Raw genomic sequence first — 15,245 nt, 5'->3', positions numbered from 1 at the left:
AAGCTCTTTGGGTGGTAGGATTTACAAGCATACATAATGTTCTTTACTTGCCAGCAGCCACATTGATTTTTTTTTTTTTTTCCAACTCTCATCTTGTGTTCCACCAACAATGTACAGATAAGAGAAGCATAAAAAAAAAGTCAATTCAGCACAATGGCTTGTTATTAGATTTTTATATTCACTGTGCACCACATATTTGAGAAGAGCAAACACATTCGATTTAAGAATTCAACATAAAAACAGAATAACAATCATTTCTTTTTAGGAGCAGCGATACCGTGATAAGAAAACATGACTCAGACAAAGTTGATTTAATTTTCTTCCCATTTTTGACATTGATTTTGGCCTCTATCAGACTTAGATAGAGATAATATTGCTGAATACTAAACTTATTGGATATGATTGTACATAAAGTCTGAACAGAGGGTTTCCTCTCTTGTACAGACTGTGAACATGTAGACCCTATAATGAGTGACGACCTGCTTATATCTCCTGTGCATCACTGAGTCTCCTTGAACCTGCTCTGTGGCAGTCCTTGAGAGCTAAGTTATTGATTGAAGACAGTGTGCATAATAGATCATGGATGGCTCCATTATCCATCTCTAGAAATGTCCACCCCAATGAATCAAGCCTGTCTGATCCATGCAGACAGTCGTGATACATCTGAAAAAGATCATTAGCCCATATAAAGGGGGCTATATAGGGATAAATATATAGTATTTTCATAGTGTTTTAAACCAGGAGTCAAGGCTTAATTACACTTATAGCACATTTAAACTTTATATATATATTTGCTTCTTAGCTTTTAGCTACAAGCTTGTAATGTTGAAAATTTAAGAAATTAATCTTAATTTATTGTGCTATTTATCGATTAAGGCATTCGTGGATTAAATTAGCGAGCACCTTGTTGACATATTTTTCAGAATAAAACTTAAACTTGAGGGGATATTGAATCCTTCACACCAATTAGAAACAACACTATCATCTTAAATATTCATTGTGTATTTTTCATGCTGAAGCTTCCAATGGTGCCCAAATCACAAAAAAAATCCTTCCAGCTCCCTGAAGTTTTGAATTTTGTTTATTTTCAAAACATTAAAGGTGATTTGGGGACACTACTGGAAAATGTAACAAAATGAGGAATGAATAATGTATTTCTAAAAGGTTTATGGAAAAGCTGTTGTAAGTGATGACATGGACCGGAGGTAATGTTTTTTATTTAGCATACAAAAACTAAATTAATTTTATAGGGTTATGGTTGAAATCCCAAAACTGACTGCAGACGTTCTAACTATTTTGTCACACTTTTCTATGCTTTCGACATTGTTACTAGAGATGACAGATGTTCTCACACACATCTGTATATCACCAAGGAGAATTTAATAAAGGATACTATGTGTGTATGTTCGTCTGATGTGTCATCTCTTACAGGAGTGTTGTGGTTCCAGTCAAAAAGCCGCCACCTGGCAGCCTGTCAGTCAATACGGTGGGCACACCTACAACCAGTGGAGCCGCCACCGCTGGCAGCACACCGAACATTTTTGCTGCTGCGACAGCAACACCCAAGAGCATGATCAACACTACAGGTGAGAGATAATGTACAGAAATAGCGCACCTATAAAGTCACATCATCTTCACACCCATGTCTTACTGATGCAATTCATTTAATTCTTCAATCTATATCTTAGGATATTTTTGTCCCCAAGTTTTTGCTCTGGACCTATTAACTGGCATTTAAGGAGCAGCAGCATACCTGCAGTATGACGAAGGTGTTTGCGTGAAAGGCCTACAGCAATTCAAAGGCTGCTCAATGAAGCAAGAATGAATTTCTTCTCTTGTTACAAAACTCTTTGATGCTTTACTCTGCTCCCTAAAAAGCTGAAAAAGAAACCAACTGAACCAACAGTACCAGTTATTCCTTTCATGATTTGTTTTAGCCTACCTAGGGACCAGATGAATGGAGTTACTGATAGCACAGCAAAGTGGGAGATATTTTAGCGATTAACAAGAAAGTGAATTCAGTGAACTCTCCTATGCTGGATAATGTACCTTTCATACAGCTCACATTTGTTACTCTATGCAGGAAAAAAAGACAGATTAAATATATAAATACATGTAGTTTAACAGGATAATAACCAAATATACATCAACTGACATGCAGATCAGCACTGTTCCTATGCAGAATCATAATCATCGGATTCATTGTAGCAGAGTGGATTTGTATTCAAGGCTTTGTCAGCCTGTCAGACATATTGCACTGTATCATACATGCATAATGGACATGGAAAGGATTTGTTCCCTGGAATGGATTCTGCATATTGATTGCTAAGCTATTTTCACAAACGGGGGCCATTACCAGAAGACTAGCAGCAGCATGTCCGGTGATATTATACCCAAATTGAATTTGGTCGCAACTGATCAGCGACATTAATACATTTCCTGTATTATTATCCTGCACGCTAATCTTTGTCATGCTTGATTCATGTTACTGTAACGCTTGTCTTATTTTTCATCATCTGCCCTATTCCTATCTCTCCGTCCCACCTAGGTGCCACAGACTCTGCCTCCTCTTCCTCCTCCTCCTCTTCGTCGTTTGTCAACGGTGCCACTAGTAAGAATCTGCCAGCAGTGCAGACGGTGGCACCCATGCCAGAAGACACCATGGAGAATATGAGGTCAGAGCTCTCACCATCGCAAAGCTCTTAACTGCTTCAGCCATTCACTTTCCTCCCGCATTTTCCTTTTTTTTCCCTCCTTTTGGCTTTTGGTTGTTGTTTTTTTTTTTTTTTTTATGTTGATTTGTCTGTTTTCCTTGGGTGCCTGTCCCTTTTCCACTTCATTCCTGTCCCTCTTTCACTTCACTCTTAGGTCTTCATCCTTCCCAAAGAATTCTCACCAGCAGTTCGCTCTCACAGTCATTACTGATATTTTAGGGTTAGATAAGTTTGTCTGGAATTGGGAACATCTTGGGTGCACCTACATGCTTTTTTTTAAGGTCTACATAACAACACCTGACATTTTCCCACCTATATTAAGCAATATTATTTTTTTAAAAGAATGTCAGGACCAATGTAGATGCAAAAAAATTTGAAATAACCACTAACCATTTAAAGAAACTACAACATTACGACAAATATTCATTCTCTTGCTAATTTGACAGTTGTGCTGGGGGACAAACAACAAAAAAAAAAAAATCACAAAAAGTCACAAAATGCCAGTCCCACATGGAATTATCAGTTATAAAAAGGATATAAAACTGACACCAATATTGCTTTTTATATACTGATATCAGCCAATAATAATAGTCTGCTGATGCATTGTAAAAATACTTTTTCTGTGCTCCCTCACATCCACGCATACCGCCACACATGTCTCACTCAGTTTACACTATGGTGCTCTTCATCCTTGACATGGCAACTGTGTTTTTATGTCACAATCACAATATAGAATATGATAATATCACAATTTATTAATCCATAACTCAATAATAAGTAAGTAAGGTCTTTATTGATTTCAGAATCCTTATTTGAAAATGTAAATAAAATGGTTATAAACATAATTCTGTGTTTTATTTTTGTTTCCATACTCTGTGCAGGCGTCTGAAACAAACTGATAAAATATAAGATGATCTGTCTCTTAGAAATGTTAATAAATAGGAAAATAGAATTACAATAAGCAATAATATATAATTCTTTTGTAGCAGTTTGTACTGTAACATTTCTGTCAATGTACTTTCTCCTTAGACATGTTAGAGAGTTTGTTATGATATGTGTAGTTACGGTGTGTTTCTAAAAGCTCACACACATGAGTGGGTAGACGGGTGTGTGTGCATGTGTTCCTTAATCAGTGTGCATGTCTGTACGTGTGTGTCTATATGTGTGCGTGTGTGTGTGGTTTGTATTGCAGTGCCTATTGTGAGGTGGCGCAGTGCGCGCTGCGCAGCGGTCAGACGCCCCCTGAGCTCAAGTCTTTTAGCTCTCTGGCAGGCTTCCAGGCAGCCCCCCGAGATGCAGGACAGTGTTTTAGGCAAGGAGATACTCGTCCTGTCCCCATGCCCCCCTCTGCCCCACCTCCACCACACACCCTCTGCTTCGCCCAACCACTACTAAATGTTCCCAGAGTGCCATGCGAGAAAGGATCTTTTTAGCATCACTTTTGGTTTATGCTAGCAGCTCATATTTTTTATATTTAGCACACTCAACTCTGTCACTTCTGGCATGTCTTCTCACACTAACCCCAAACTCCAGATCAGACCTGAGTCAAATTGTATTTGCAAATAGCATCAGTTTGCTTAAAAGTGCAGTGTGTAGAATTTAGTGGCATCTAGTGGAACGGACATGGTAAAAATGGAGTATAATATTCATAAGTATGTTTTAATTAGTGTATAATCCCATGAAATTAAGAATCATTGTGTTTTCGTTACCTTACAATGAGCCCTTTATATCTACATGGGAGGCGGGTCCTCTTCCACTGAGCCCGCCATGTTTCTACAATAGCCCAGAATGGACAAACCAAATACTGGCTCTAGATAGAGCCTTTCACGTTTTTCACGAGTTTGGCAGCCACTGTACGTTCTCCTACTCACTTGGAAGGGGATGGTGAGGGGAGAGATATTCAGTTGGTTGCAATCTGCAACCTCACTGCTAGATGCCACTAAATCATATACACTGGTCCTTTAAACAGACTCGTTTTAACCTCCACTGTAACTTTTGCAAACGTCAATCATTTGGCACTCTGCGCAGGTTAAAATAAAGATTTGTAAACTCTAGTGACCCAGGTCTGTTTCAGAAATCACATGCTTATATAGCCTAGAATATGCACTTCACTGCCATTGTGGCTCCATATTTAAGTCTGCTTTGCTGTACCTGCCTCACTGTCTTCATTCCTTGACTCAACATAGAATAGATTTCACTCTGCACGTGATCTACACCTATATACACACAAAGCACTAATATAAAGATATGTAGCATTTACTTGGCTTGAGCAAAGGCAAGATACAATACTTTTCAGTGCAGCTTAGACTGAGGACAGTTTTTTTTTTTTTGAGGTTTAGCTTTAATTGCACTTCTAGCTTCACTTATTCCACAATGCCAACAATGAGCTTTAAAACTGTAGTGCCATCAACCTTTCCTTACCAATACTAACCCAGGCATATTGCTTTCATACCAACCCATCATTACATACTGTACATTTTTTGCGTCTCCTGTGTACATTTCAGACATTTTTCTATTTCTTTCTCTTTTACTTCTCTAAGCTTGCCTTTTCCTGTCTCTTCTGCTGTGTAATTTGTCCTTTGAAATCCTCTCTCCTGCCTTTTTCTCACATATCTTTCACTTGCGTACTTTTCTCATCTCTTTCTTGCATGCTTGTCTTATTCTCTTTCTCACCTACTGTAAAATCCCCTGAGTTTTTCCTCACACATACTCTCCTACCCTCATCTTTATGTTGCTTATATTATTTTATATTCTCCTCATCTTTCTCTCACTTATTTCCACCGCAGTATCACCACTAAGCTGGAGCGCGCTCTGGAGAAGGTGGCACCACTGCTGAGGGAGATTTTTGTGGACTTTGCCCCCTTCCTTTCCAGGACGCTGCTGGGTAGCCATGGGCAGGAACTGCTCATAGAAGGTACAGGTGCTGTACACGGCTCCTTTTTCTCTAACTGGCGTCTCTCTGTGGAGTCTCCCCATTCACTGTCCCTCACTGCGATGTGTGTGTGCGTGAGAGAGAGAGAGAGAGAAAGAATGAGAGGAAAAAGTAATGAACGTGTGAACAAGTGGATGTATAAGTGTGCGGGTAGATGAGAGCGAGCGAATGAGTCGGTGAGTGTCTTTGAGCTGGCTGCTTCACTCATTCGTCAAGCAGGTATGAAGTCAGTATTTTGCACCGTTTTCGTTCAGCTAGCTAGATAATGACGATATTTTTTAGATCAGATTATGTTTAGTTTTAGCGTTAATATGACTATGTATTAGATATTACAGATTGTACTAAATGTGATGCATTCCTCCCTCCGCCCACCTGCTTCCTGGCGTCCTGTTTTTGTGATCCACTGTCTATATGTTCACTTCCTGTTCCTTCCCCCTTTCTCCCCCTCCTCTCTCCGCCCTTGCCTCTCACTCTACTGTTTGTTCCTGTCTTCTCTGTGGCATGTTTTATTATGAACCTGACTACGATGACTGCATTGAATACATTAGCAAACCACTGACGCTATAGTGTCTTCTTTGATGATATCTTTTTGTCTCGCAGCAGGGTGTGTGTGTGTGTGTGTGTGTGTGTGTCAGTGTCAGAGAGAAAAGAAAGAGAGGCTCCTGACTCTGCTGTATGTCTCTGTGCTGCAGGTCTGGTGTGTATGAAGTCAAGTACGTCTGTGGTGGAGCTCGTAATGCTGCTCTGTTCTCAGGTAGGTAACACCTCACCTCTCTTCTCTGTCCTCACACGTATGATTTAGTTTGTCGAAACCTGAAAAAGTCTCCCTTCATGTGTCGCATTTCTAACTCACTCTGAAAGCTTTTTTTTTTCTTCTTCTTCTTCTTCTTGTTTTTTTAGACCCATAAGATCCACAATAACAGTCTAAGTCAGATACACACAGGAAACTGTTGAGTTATCGATCTACCCAGTGAGGCAGGGTTGACTATGTAATGAGCGCATTGCAGATGTAATATAATATCAACTTCTATGCATCATCACACCATAGTTTTCTCCACATCAATATCAAGGCCATAAAAAGCATTTTCCATATCAATCACATGCATAAACTTTTCTTTTACTGGATTTTACTAAATTAAATTAGTGGCAGCACAGCACACATTCATTCAGAATTGAATTGAGGTCATGTACAATGTGAGTCACTTGCATTCAAAGCCAATATCTCTATTTTCCTGAACAACACTCAAAAGACAGAGTGACAGCAGAGAGGCACTTACCACTACAGAGCTTTCCCCTGATGGCGTAGGTGACCAGTGTTCATTTTCTCTAAATTTAAGAATTTTGTCTCCCAACTAATCTCTGTTTTGTTGGATTCTGCTCGCTTGTAAGAGCTCTTGTCCATGGAGGAGCCCCTCAGTTCTTTCCTCTCGCCGGTCTTTTTCTTGAACTCTACTACCGTAGTCCATACTTTCTTCTCTCCCTTATTTCCTGCTCCATCTCGAACTGCACCATCAGACACCTCTGCTTCTCTGGTCCATTTGAACTCAGTGTTTCATTCGCAACTGCTTTCATCTTCTAGCACTCTCCACACTGCTCTTTCCTCTCACCACTCCCTTTTCCTTTTTCTCCTCACCACTCTCCTGGCTGGCTGCTCGTCAGCATGTATAGTATTACCCCTGGCTCCGGCCTCATCTGCCATTAGAGGCTCAGGAGAGCGAACCCTAGCCCAGATATTGATCCTCTGGATGGGGGGGGGGTGTAACAGGAGAAGCTCCCACGTGTCCTTCACAGCCCTAAGAGCCAGTGGAGCTAATGGAGCCCTGATAGTTTGGGGCTTTCAGCAACACTCTTATCCTGCTCAGAAGTCTCCACTCTCATATGCACAAACACAAAACACACTCACATACACTTAGATGGGTGCATTTTCATTGACACTTACAAAGCTCTTAAGATTTTACTTAATCCTTATTTGGAGCAATTTTGTGCTAGTGTACGTGTGACTGGTGGTCTTATATGATGAAACTGTATATTTTCTCTTGAATAAAGCTATTTTTATCTCTGTAATCTCTTGGATAATATGACAATATATACTGTGAGACAATAGAAATTCGTCTATACCATATTTTACGATACCATTTATACCAACAGTTCTGGTAACCATACACAATATACATTAGGCCATTGTGGACAATGTTGCAAATTAAAGTACCCTAATTTTTTTTTTTAGCTAATTTAATCACAGGATTACCCAAAAACAGACATTCCAATCTGATTATTTTATCTATAAATAGGGTTTCAATTAAATTTCCAGAAAGTTACATGGTTACCATGGTAGCTTTTATCCATAGCTCAGCTTATTCATTTTGATTTTATCTTCTACACTTAGGAGTGGCAGAACTCCATTCAGAAGAACGCTGGACTGGCCTTCATTGAGCTCATCAATGAGGGAAGGTAAATCCTTCACACTGACTGATTATCACCCCACATAATTCCCCATGATTCACACATTAACACCAACACTGTTATCAGTGCTTAACAGCCAATGGTATGACACAGCCCTAATGAGAACCTTGCCAGGATAAGCGCACAGTGCCATGTGGGTTCAGTAGGAAGTCGAATCATTAAAGTGCAATTTACAGCTGATGTGTGCTGGTCCATTTACAATGCCTGCAATCTTGTTGTTTTTTTTTTACTCCAAACCGTTAATTGGTACAAAATTAAGTTATTAGCTTAATTAAGTACAACTTATTAGAGTACAATACATTAAAAAAGACAAAGATGTCATACAATGCTACTTTTTAAACATACTTTATGTTTGCATGCATATGTAAGCTTTAGCTGCAAATAATAGACCATACTTATGGAAATCATTTAGAAAAGGTTGCCATATTGATTAGAACTTGCTTATATTAAGTCTCCTTAAGAGTTAGACTGCATGTAATCTTTGTCGCTTTGTTTATATCTCATGCTCTCTCCAGACTTCTATGCCACGCCATGAAGGATCACATTGTGCGTGTTGCCAACGAAGCAGAGTTCATCCTGAACAGACAGAGGGCCGAGGATGTACACAAGCATGCTGAATTCGAGGTACATGCTGTATAAGAACCACCTCTGTTTGTCATGTTGTGTGAAATCATTAAAGCCTGCAGGTGAAAATCCATGCGAAGTGGCCAATACGTGAGGCTCAGGGATGTCAGATTTCTGTGAACAAATACCTGAATTTTTCTTACTCTAGTGCATCAAATAAGCACATTTAAACCGATTTTCACCTGAATTTTATGTTCCCATGCATCAGTGTTTCAAGGGGAGACTGTGCAGGTTCCTCTTGTGCTTTGTGTAACACAAAGTAAGGATAAAAGGGGGAGAAAACACAAACAAGCTGCTGAGTATCTCAAATGAATAAGAAATATAGAATAAAAAAATAACTTAAGTTTAGATAGATAGATAGTTTGAACATACTTAACAGCAACTGTCTGTATCTCCTCATCTCTGATGGTAACGCTCTTTGTTTTCTTACTGTTTCCGTTCCCTTTTATCTCTCACTCTCCTCTAGTCTAACTGTGCCCAGTACGCTGCAGACCGGAGAGAGGAAGAGAAAATGTGCGATCACCTCATCAGCGCCGCTAAGCACAGAGATCATGTGACTGCTAACCAGCTGAAACAGAAGATCCTCAACATCCTGACCAATAAGCACGGAGCATGGGGCACAATGTCACAGAGGTGAGCCGACGATGCGGGGAGCTGCGTATAAGTTTATACACCGGGACGTTTTTCGATATCACAGGATATCATTTGACAGGAGATGTTACACTGGTTGAGAGCTAGAACACCTCTTATATATAATGAGAAAACAGTGCCATGTTTGGTTACAGTTCATGTATTATTGTACATCAGTTACACCATAAATACATAAAGCCAGTAGAGAATCATCAGCTTCACATCTGAAAATCTATTTGAAGTTTTCAATTTAAATTGTTGATATGATCAGTGCTGAAATATAGAAGAATAAACCAATAAACCAGCAAACACATTTATAAAAGAGCAAATGATCCGTGTAAAGCCCGATGCATGAAACAATCAAGTCTTATTTAACAGGATTTACCGGACATCAACTACGGCGCACACAGATAGTTGAATCCTGACGTCGTCTCGTAGCTGAAACCGATCTTCTTATTTAGCACCCTCACATACACACATTAAATCAATGATGGCTTGTTATCCAGATCTGCCTCCAGGCTGGCAGCTACTCCAAGGACATGTGATTTAATTTGAAGACATGTGACACGCAACATCTGAAGTCTGACTTCCTCGTATCACCGGTGATGAAGTATAATGTGTACCGCAACATGCAGGCTGTTAATAAACACTTTTTGCACTCAGATAAAAAAATTAGAATGACAAGTGAAATGAAGTGCTGTGGCCTAGATTGTATTTTTAACGTTGGTGCCATTAGCATGACGCTTATTGAAAATTACAATCAGACTTGCTTGACTAAACTCTACTTTTCATTGCTTCGCTTCATTAAACTTTATTGGTTCTATAGGGTGCATAAGTCAATCTTCTGTATGTTTTTTTCTCTCAGCTTATCAGTGTTTGATTGGTAGAATGGTTCATCAAACACATCCCTATAGTCAAATACCGCCCTTCATCCCAATAAGGAGGAACCTTTAGACTGCAGCGAGTTAGTGAAGCAAGTTGTCACCTGTAACTTCAGCTTGTTTAACTTTTCAATCCCTGAAGGAGAAATCCTGCAACCACTTAAAATTCAAACTGCACACCACTGAAGTGACTTATCTTTGCTCCTCCTCCTCTTTTTTGTCCTCAGCCAATTACATGACTTCTGGCGTCTAGACTACTGGGAGGACGACCTGAGGAGGAGACGGAGATTTGTGCGAAATGCCTTCGGATCCACTCACGCCGACGTGTCACTCAAAGCTCTGGAGGAATACGGTCAGTACATACCTGTTGCATATTCACATTTTTGCCCTTTCTTTTTTTGCACACAACTCTCACACTCACTTAAAAACCCGCTGAAACAGGTACAGAGGAAGAGGAGGAGGGGCCTAAGTCGAAGAAGAATTTCCGCAGCCAATCTGTGGTCGCCCAGAACCCAGAGGCGGAGTTAATGCTGGAGGGAGACGATGATGCTGTCAGCCTGCTGCAGGAAAAAGAGATTGATAACCTTGCAGGTAAGATACACACACATACACACACACACACACACACACACATTATGCTACAGTACGACTAAACAGTAAACTGTGTATGACTTTTGTTTCTAGTACGTTTCCGTCCACGACTTTTTACCTCCAGAGGCAAGTTGGTCGTTTGAACATTTTGCAGATACACTAACCATCCAGCTGATTTATCTGACTCAAGAATATGAAGTCATAACTTATTAAAAATTGATGCTGATCCAAATCAAACCAGATACCTAATTTATTCCGGCGGTTCCTCTCCGACTCACATCTGATAAGTTGTTTACAGTAGTCAACAAATAAATGATCAATCTTAACTAACATGAAATGATGTGTGCCATTTTAAGTGTCTGTTTTGTGTGATTACTTTTAGCCGTTATGTTATGATCCTGTCAGTGCCATGAATATCAAAAGTAGTAATACCTGAGGAATATATTTGCCCTCCCAGGTCCTGTTGTGCTTAGTACTCCAGCTCAGTTGGTAGCTCCAGTAGTGGTGGCTCGAGGCACTCTGTCCATCACTACGACTGAGATCTACTTTGAGGTGGATGAAGAGGATCCTGCATTTAAGAAGACTGATGCTGAAGTAAGGGCATGCTCTCTTTCTTTATTATTGTTCATTACACACACACACACACCAGACCCACAAAGATTCAGACTGCCATTCTCTGAAGGAGATAGGTATGACATTTTTACTCATCACGTATCGATCCAAATAGTTTGTGATTAATTTGTTGGTCTTTAAAAAGTACTTTTCCTCATTTTAAAATGCCTTTTATTCCCCAATTTCAACAGGTACTGGCCTACTCAGAGGGTCTGCACGGCAAGTGGATGTTCAGTGAGATCCGAGCCGTGTTCTCCAGACGCTACCTGCTGCAGAATACTGGACTAGAGGTCTTCATGGCCAACAGAAGTAAGTCTGCAGATCTCACATTTATTGACTTCTCAACACTGTATGCATCCACTATCAAAAATCCATCACCATAAATCCTAGCCACTGATTTTATTTACTGAATATTTGCCATCAATATGGCCAACTCATCAAGTCTATAAATATATAATGAGTGGCTTGACAAGTTGTATCTGTGTCTTCTTTCTACTTCAAGTTCAAGTTCAAAACTGTTTTGCCAAAATTAACCAGTTTCTTAGTTTGTTTTGGTGCATAATCACAAGAAAGGACACTAACATATATAACACACTGAGCCAATGATGACGTTGTTGAAATAGGAACAATCAAAAAGCAAAATGAAGTGCTTCCATATTGGAGTATAGCCTCTTCATAGCCTCTCAAATATGATCAAACTCATCTCATCTCTTTCCTTCTGCAGTGGAGTACTTTGTTATTTTCTACTATAGTTAAGAATAAAGAGCACTAACACTGACTCTAGGTTTAATTCCTATTACAGCCACTCAATATAACGTCCCAGTGAGCGACTGACTTTCTGTTTTATATCTGTTGACTATATCTTGCCTCTTCCTCTCCACAGCGTCTGTGATGTTTAACTTCCCTGACCAGGCCACAGTCAAAAGGGTGGTCTACAGCCTCCCACGGGTGGGGGTAGGAACGAGCTACGGCCTGCCACAGGCAAGGTAGGTGCAGGGTTTAGTCAGCTGCCACGCCACTTTTCTGTTTGAGAATTTGAACATTATTTTCCTACAACGTGTCTGTGTGCGTCCCAGGCGGATTTCCTTGGCTACCCCTCGTCAGCTCTTCAAGTCCTCCAACATGACGCAGCGCTGGCAGAGGAGAGAGATCTCCAACTTTGAGTACCTCATGTTCCTCAACACTATTGCAGGTAAAGTCTGTTATAATGGATGTTACCCTCATAATAATATATGGACTGGTTAGTGGTCAGACACACAAATTTGTCTAATGTGGTCTGTCTCGCTCTTAAACCAAATATTTGAATGAGCTGAAATAATACTTTCTGTTTCCCTTCATTTCCCTCTTCTGCTGTGTGGGAGATTTTATGTGACCACATATAACCTTGGCGCTACTTTCTCCTCATCACTGCTTTTCAACTGTGTGATAGTGATATTTTCCAGCATGTTGTTGTGAGAATTTTACTGATCTGAACGAATGTGGTTGCTCTGACAGCTTCTATTGTGCTGCGTTGTGCAAAAATAACTGCACTGCCAGAAACTGCAGACTCACCTTGTTTGTATTTCTCTCCATGCACATGAATAAAGAAGCCCACGCATAAAGAGACTTTATTGAAAAGACTAGATAAAGAACCTGGAAGATTTGAATTAAGATAAATATTTGTCAGCCACACTGCCAGCTCAGCTGATGTTTGCATAATAACTGTGACTAGTAAATATATAACCAAAAATATATGAATAAATGCAGCCAGAATGACAATGGACTATGTACAAAGTAATGCATATAATGTAGGGTTGCAGCTAAGGATTATTTTCATTATCTATTAATCTGCTGATTATTTGTTTCAGTTAATCGATTAATGTGAAAAATGCTGATCATAATTTCCCAGAGCCAAAAATTACGTTTTTAAATGACCAACCAATAGTCCAAAACTCAAAGATCAGATTCAGTTTACAATCATGAATCAAGAAATGCTTCATATTCTCATGTTTTAGAAGTTGAAACTAGCAAATATTTGGCTTTTTTTCTTGCTTAAAAAGAGACTAAAATGATTATTCGATTATCAAAATAGTTACATATTAATTTTATGTCAATCAATTAATCTTTGCACCTCTTAAATAATAAATTGAAAATCACAGTAACATAAAACCTCATTTACTCAGTTCTACTACCAATCTAGCACGTAATCTGTACTCACATCAGGAAGTTACTGTATTCTTACTAGATAAACATTAGAGCAAGAGCCGATTTATTAGGGGTGGAAATTATAGTGCTGTAACTGACATTTTTTTTACAGTTAGAAAACAATATGCTACTATGTTATACCCTGATAATGTAAAACTCAAAGCGATGTAGTAGAACACTGTTATGTCAAGTTGCAAAAGTAAACATGCTGTATATATATATCATGGTCCAGCTCAGTATCTGTTAAAATAGCAAGACAAACACAGGCCAACACTGTAGCATGTTGTCACATTACGGGACCATCCGGTGTCAGAAATAATGGAATATCATCATATTTATACATCCACTTTGTCCTTTTTTGCCTCCTGCAGGGAGGACCTATAATGATTTGAACCAGTACCCTATCTTCCCCTGGGTCTTGACCAACTACGATTCAGAGGAGCTCGATCTCACTCTACCTGGAAACTTCAGAGACCTCTCCAAGGTGAGAGCACTCGCACACACAAACACATAACATACTTTTTCCAATTAATTTTATGCGTGCTATTAAGAAGATGCTATAAACCCAAATGAAAGGTAAAATACAGGTCATGCAGTTCCTCTCTCTCCTCGTTGCATTCCCATCAGAGGAATCACAATGAACATGAGCTTCTTAGTTTTATTAACATTAACCATTTGAAAGCGTCATGTATTAAAAACAGAAAACTGCATGTGTGTTTTTTCTTGTAATCATTTGCAATTATTTCTCTCTGGTTTCTTCTAGCCAATCGGTGCACTGAATCCCAAGCGGGCAGCATTTTACGCAGAGCGCTACGAGACATGGGATGACGACGGCACGCCTCCTGACCACTACACAACCCTTTACTCCACTGCTCATTCAACACTGATGTGGATGCTCAGAATAGTAAGCACCTGCTTCAAACACTTACAGAAACCTTCAGCAGCCTTTTGAACGCATGCCAGACCTCACACCAAAGGCTTCTTTTGAAATAATTTTGTCTGTTCTTGTGCCTGTAGGAGCCCTTCACCACATTTTTCCTCAACGCAAACGATAGCAAGTTCGACCATCCAGAGAGAGCCTTCTCTGGCATCGGCCGCGCCTGGAGGAACTGCCAGAGGGACACAGCCGATGTCAAGGTGACTATTCCTGTGGGCTGAAGAAATGAACCACTGAAGCGACTAGTTAACAATAGAGTCAGCCTGAAATCGATCAGCATTGAGACACATAACTGAAGGCACAGTAGCAACGAAAATAGTGTTTTTCTAGTTAAACTGGTTGAAAATGTTTTAGAGTTTGACCTAATGTCAAACTTAATGTTGCTAGTCCTTCTAGTTTCTACCCAAGAGTCAGAATTCCACATCAGGCTGTGACATACAACAATTTTTGGTCAAACAATCATAAATAACACATTTCTGATATAAAAATGTATTATAAAGACTAAAAAGACTGAAATTTTGCTTTAGCTGTAAGCCTCCTCTGATGGCTTAATCAAATAAATAAAAAATAAGGGCAGCGAGTAAATGGGCAGGTATTAGTTTCAAAAAGATTCAGAACAAGTTATTTAAAGTATCCTAAACACTGTCAGCTCATACTGAATAGCATAATTTCAAAAA

At 39.6% G+C, this 15,245-nt stretch overlaps 1 protein-coding gene across 10 annotated transcripts in view; it reads left to right on the top strand.

Annotated features, from left to right (window-relative positions):
* nbeaa (neurobeachin a) overlaps nt 1-15,245 on the top strand; it is a 99,482-nt gene that overhangs the window by 74,662 nt on the left and 9,575 nt on the right. For 5 of the 10 annotated variants that reach the window (XM_067608247.1, XM_067608249.1, XM_067608248.1 and 2 more), the window contains 17 exons: nt 1,432-1,586; nt 2,549-2,675; nt 3,907-4,026; nt 5,501-5,628; nt 6,339-6,400; nt 8,033-8,097; nt 8,625-8,733; nt 9,200-9,366; nt 10,472-10,596; nt 10,686-10,835; nt 11,293-11,429; nt 11,639-11,756; nt 12,331-12,433; nt 12,524-12,639; nt 14,003-14,115; nt 14,395-14,535; nt 14,649-14,768. In XM_067608247.1, coding sequence (XP_067464348.1) covers nt 1,432-1,586; nt 2,549-2,675; nt 3,907-4,026; nt 5,501-5,628; nt 6,339-6,400; nt 8,033-8,097; nt 8,625-8,733; nt 9,200-9,366; nt 10,472-10,596; nt 10,686-10,835; nt 11,293-11,429; nt 11,639-11,756; nt 12,331-12,433; nt 12,524-12,639; nt 14,003-14,115; nt 14,395-14,535; nt 14,649-14,768 — 2,056 coding nt within the window. The remainder of the gene's footprint in view (nt 1-1,431; nt 1,587-2,548; nt 2,676-3,906; nt 4,027-5,500; nt 5,629-6,338; nt 6,401-8,032; nt 8,098-8,624; nt 8,734-9,199; nt 9,367-10,471; nt 10,597-10,685; nt 10,836-11,292; nt 11,430-11,638; nt 11,757-12,330; nt 12,434-12,523; nt 12,640-14,002; nt 14,116-14,394; nt 14,536-14,648; nt 14,769-15,245) is intronic. The other 5 variants (XM_067608251.1, XM_067608254.1, XM_067608253.1 and 2 more) reach the window with 1 other exon arrangement.

The sequence above is a fragment of the Thunnus thynnus genome, chromosome 13 (genome assembly GCF_963924715.1).
Source record: "Thunnus thynnus chromosome 13, fThuThy2.1, whole genome shotgun sequence".
NCBI classification, from domain to species: Eukaryota; Metazoa; Chordata; class Actinopteri; order Scombriformes; family Scombridae; genus Thunnus; species Thunnus thynnus.
This window is presented reverse-complemented; position numbering and strand designations above follow the sequence as displayed.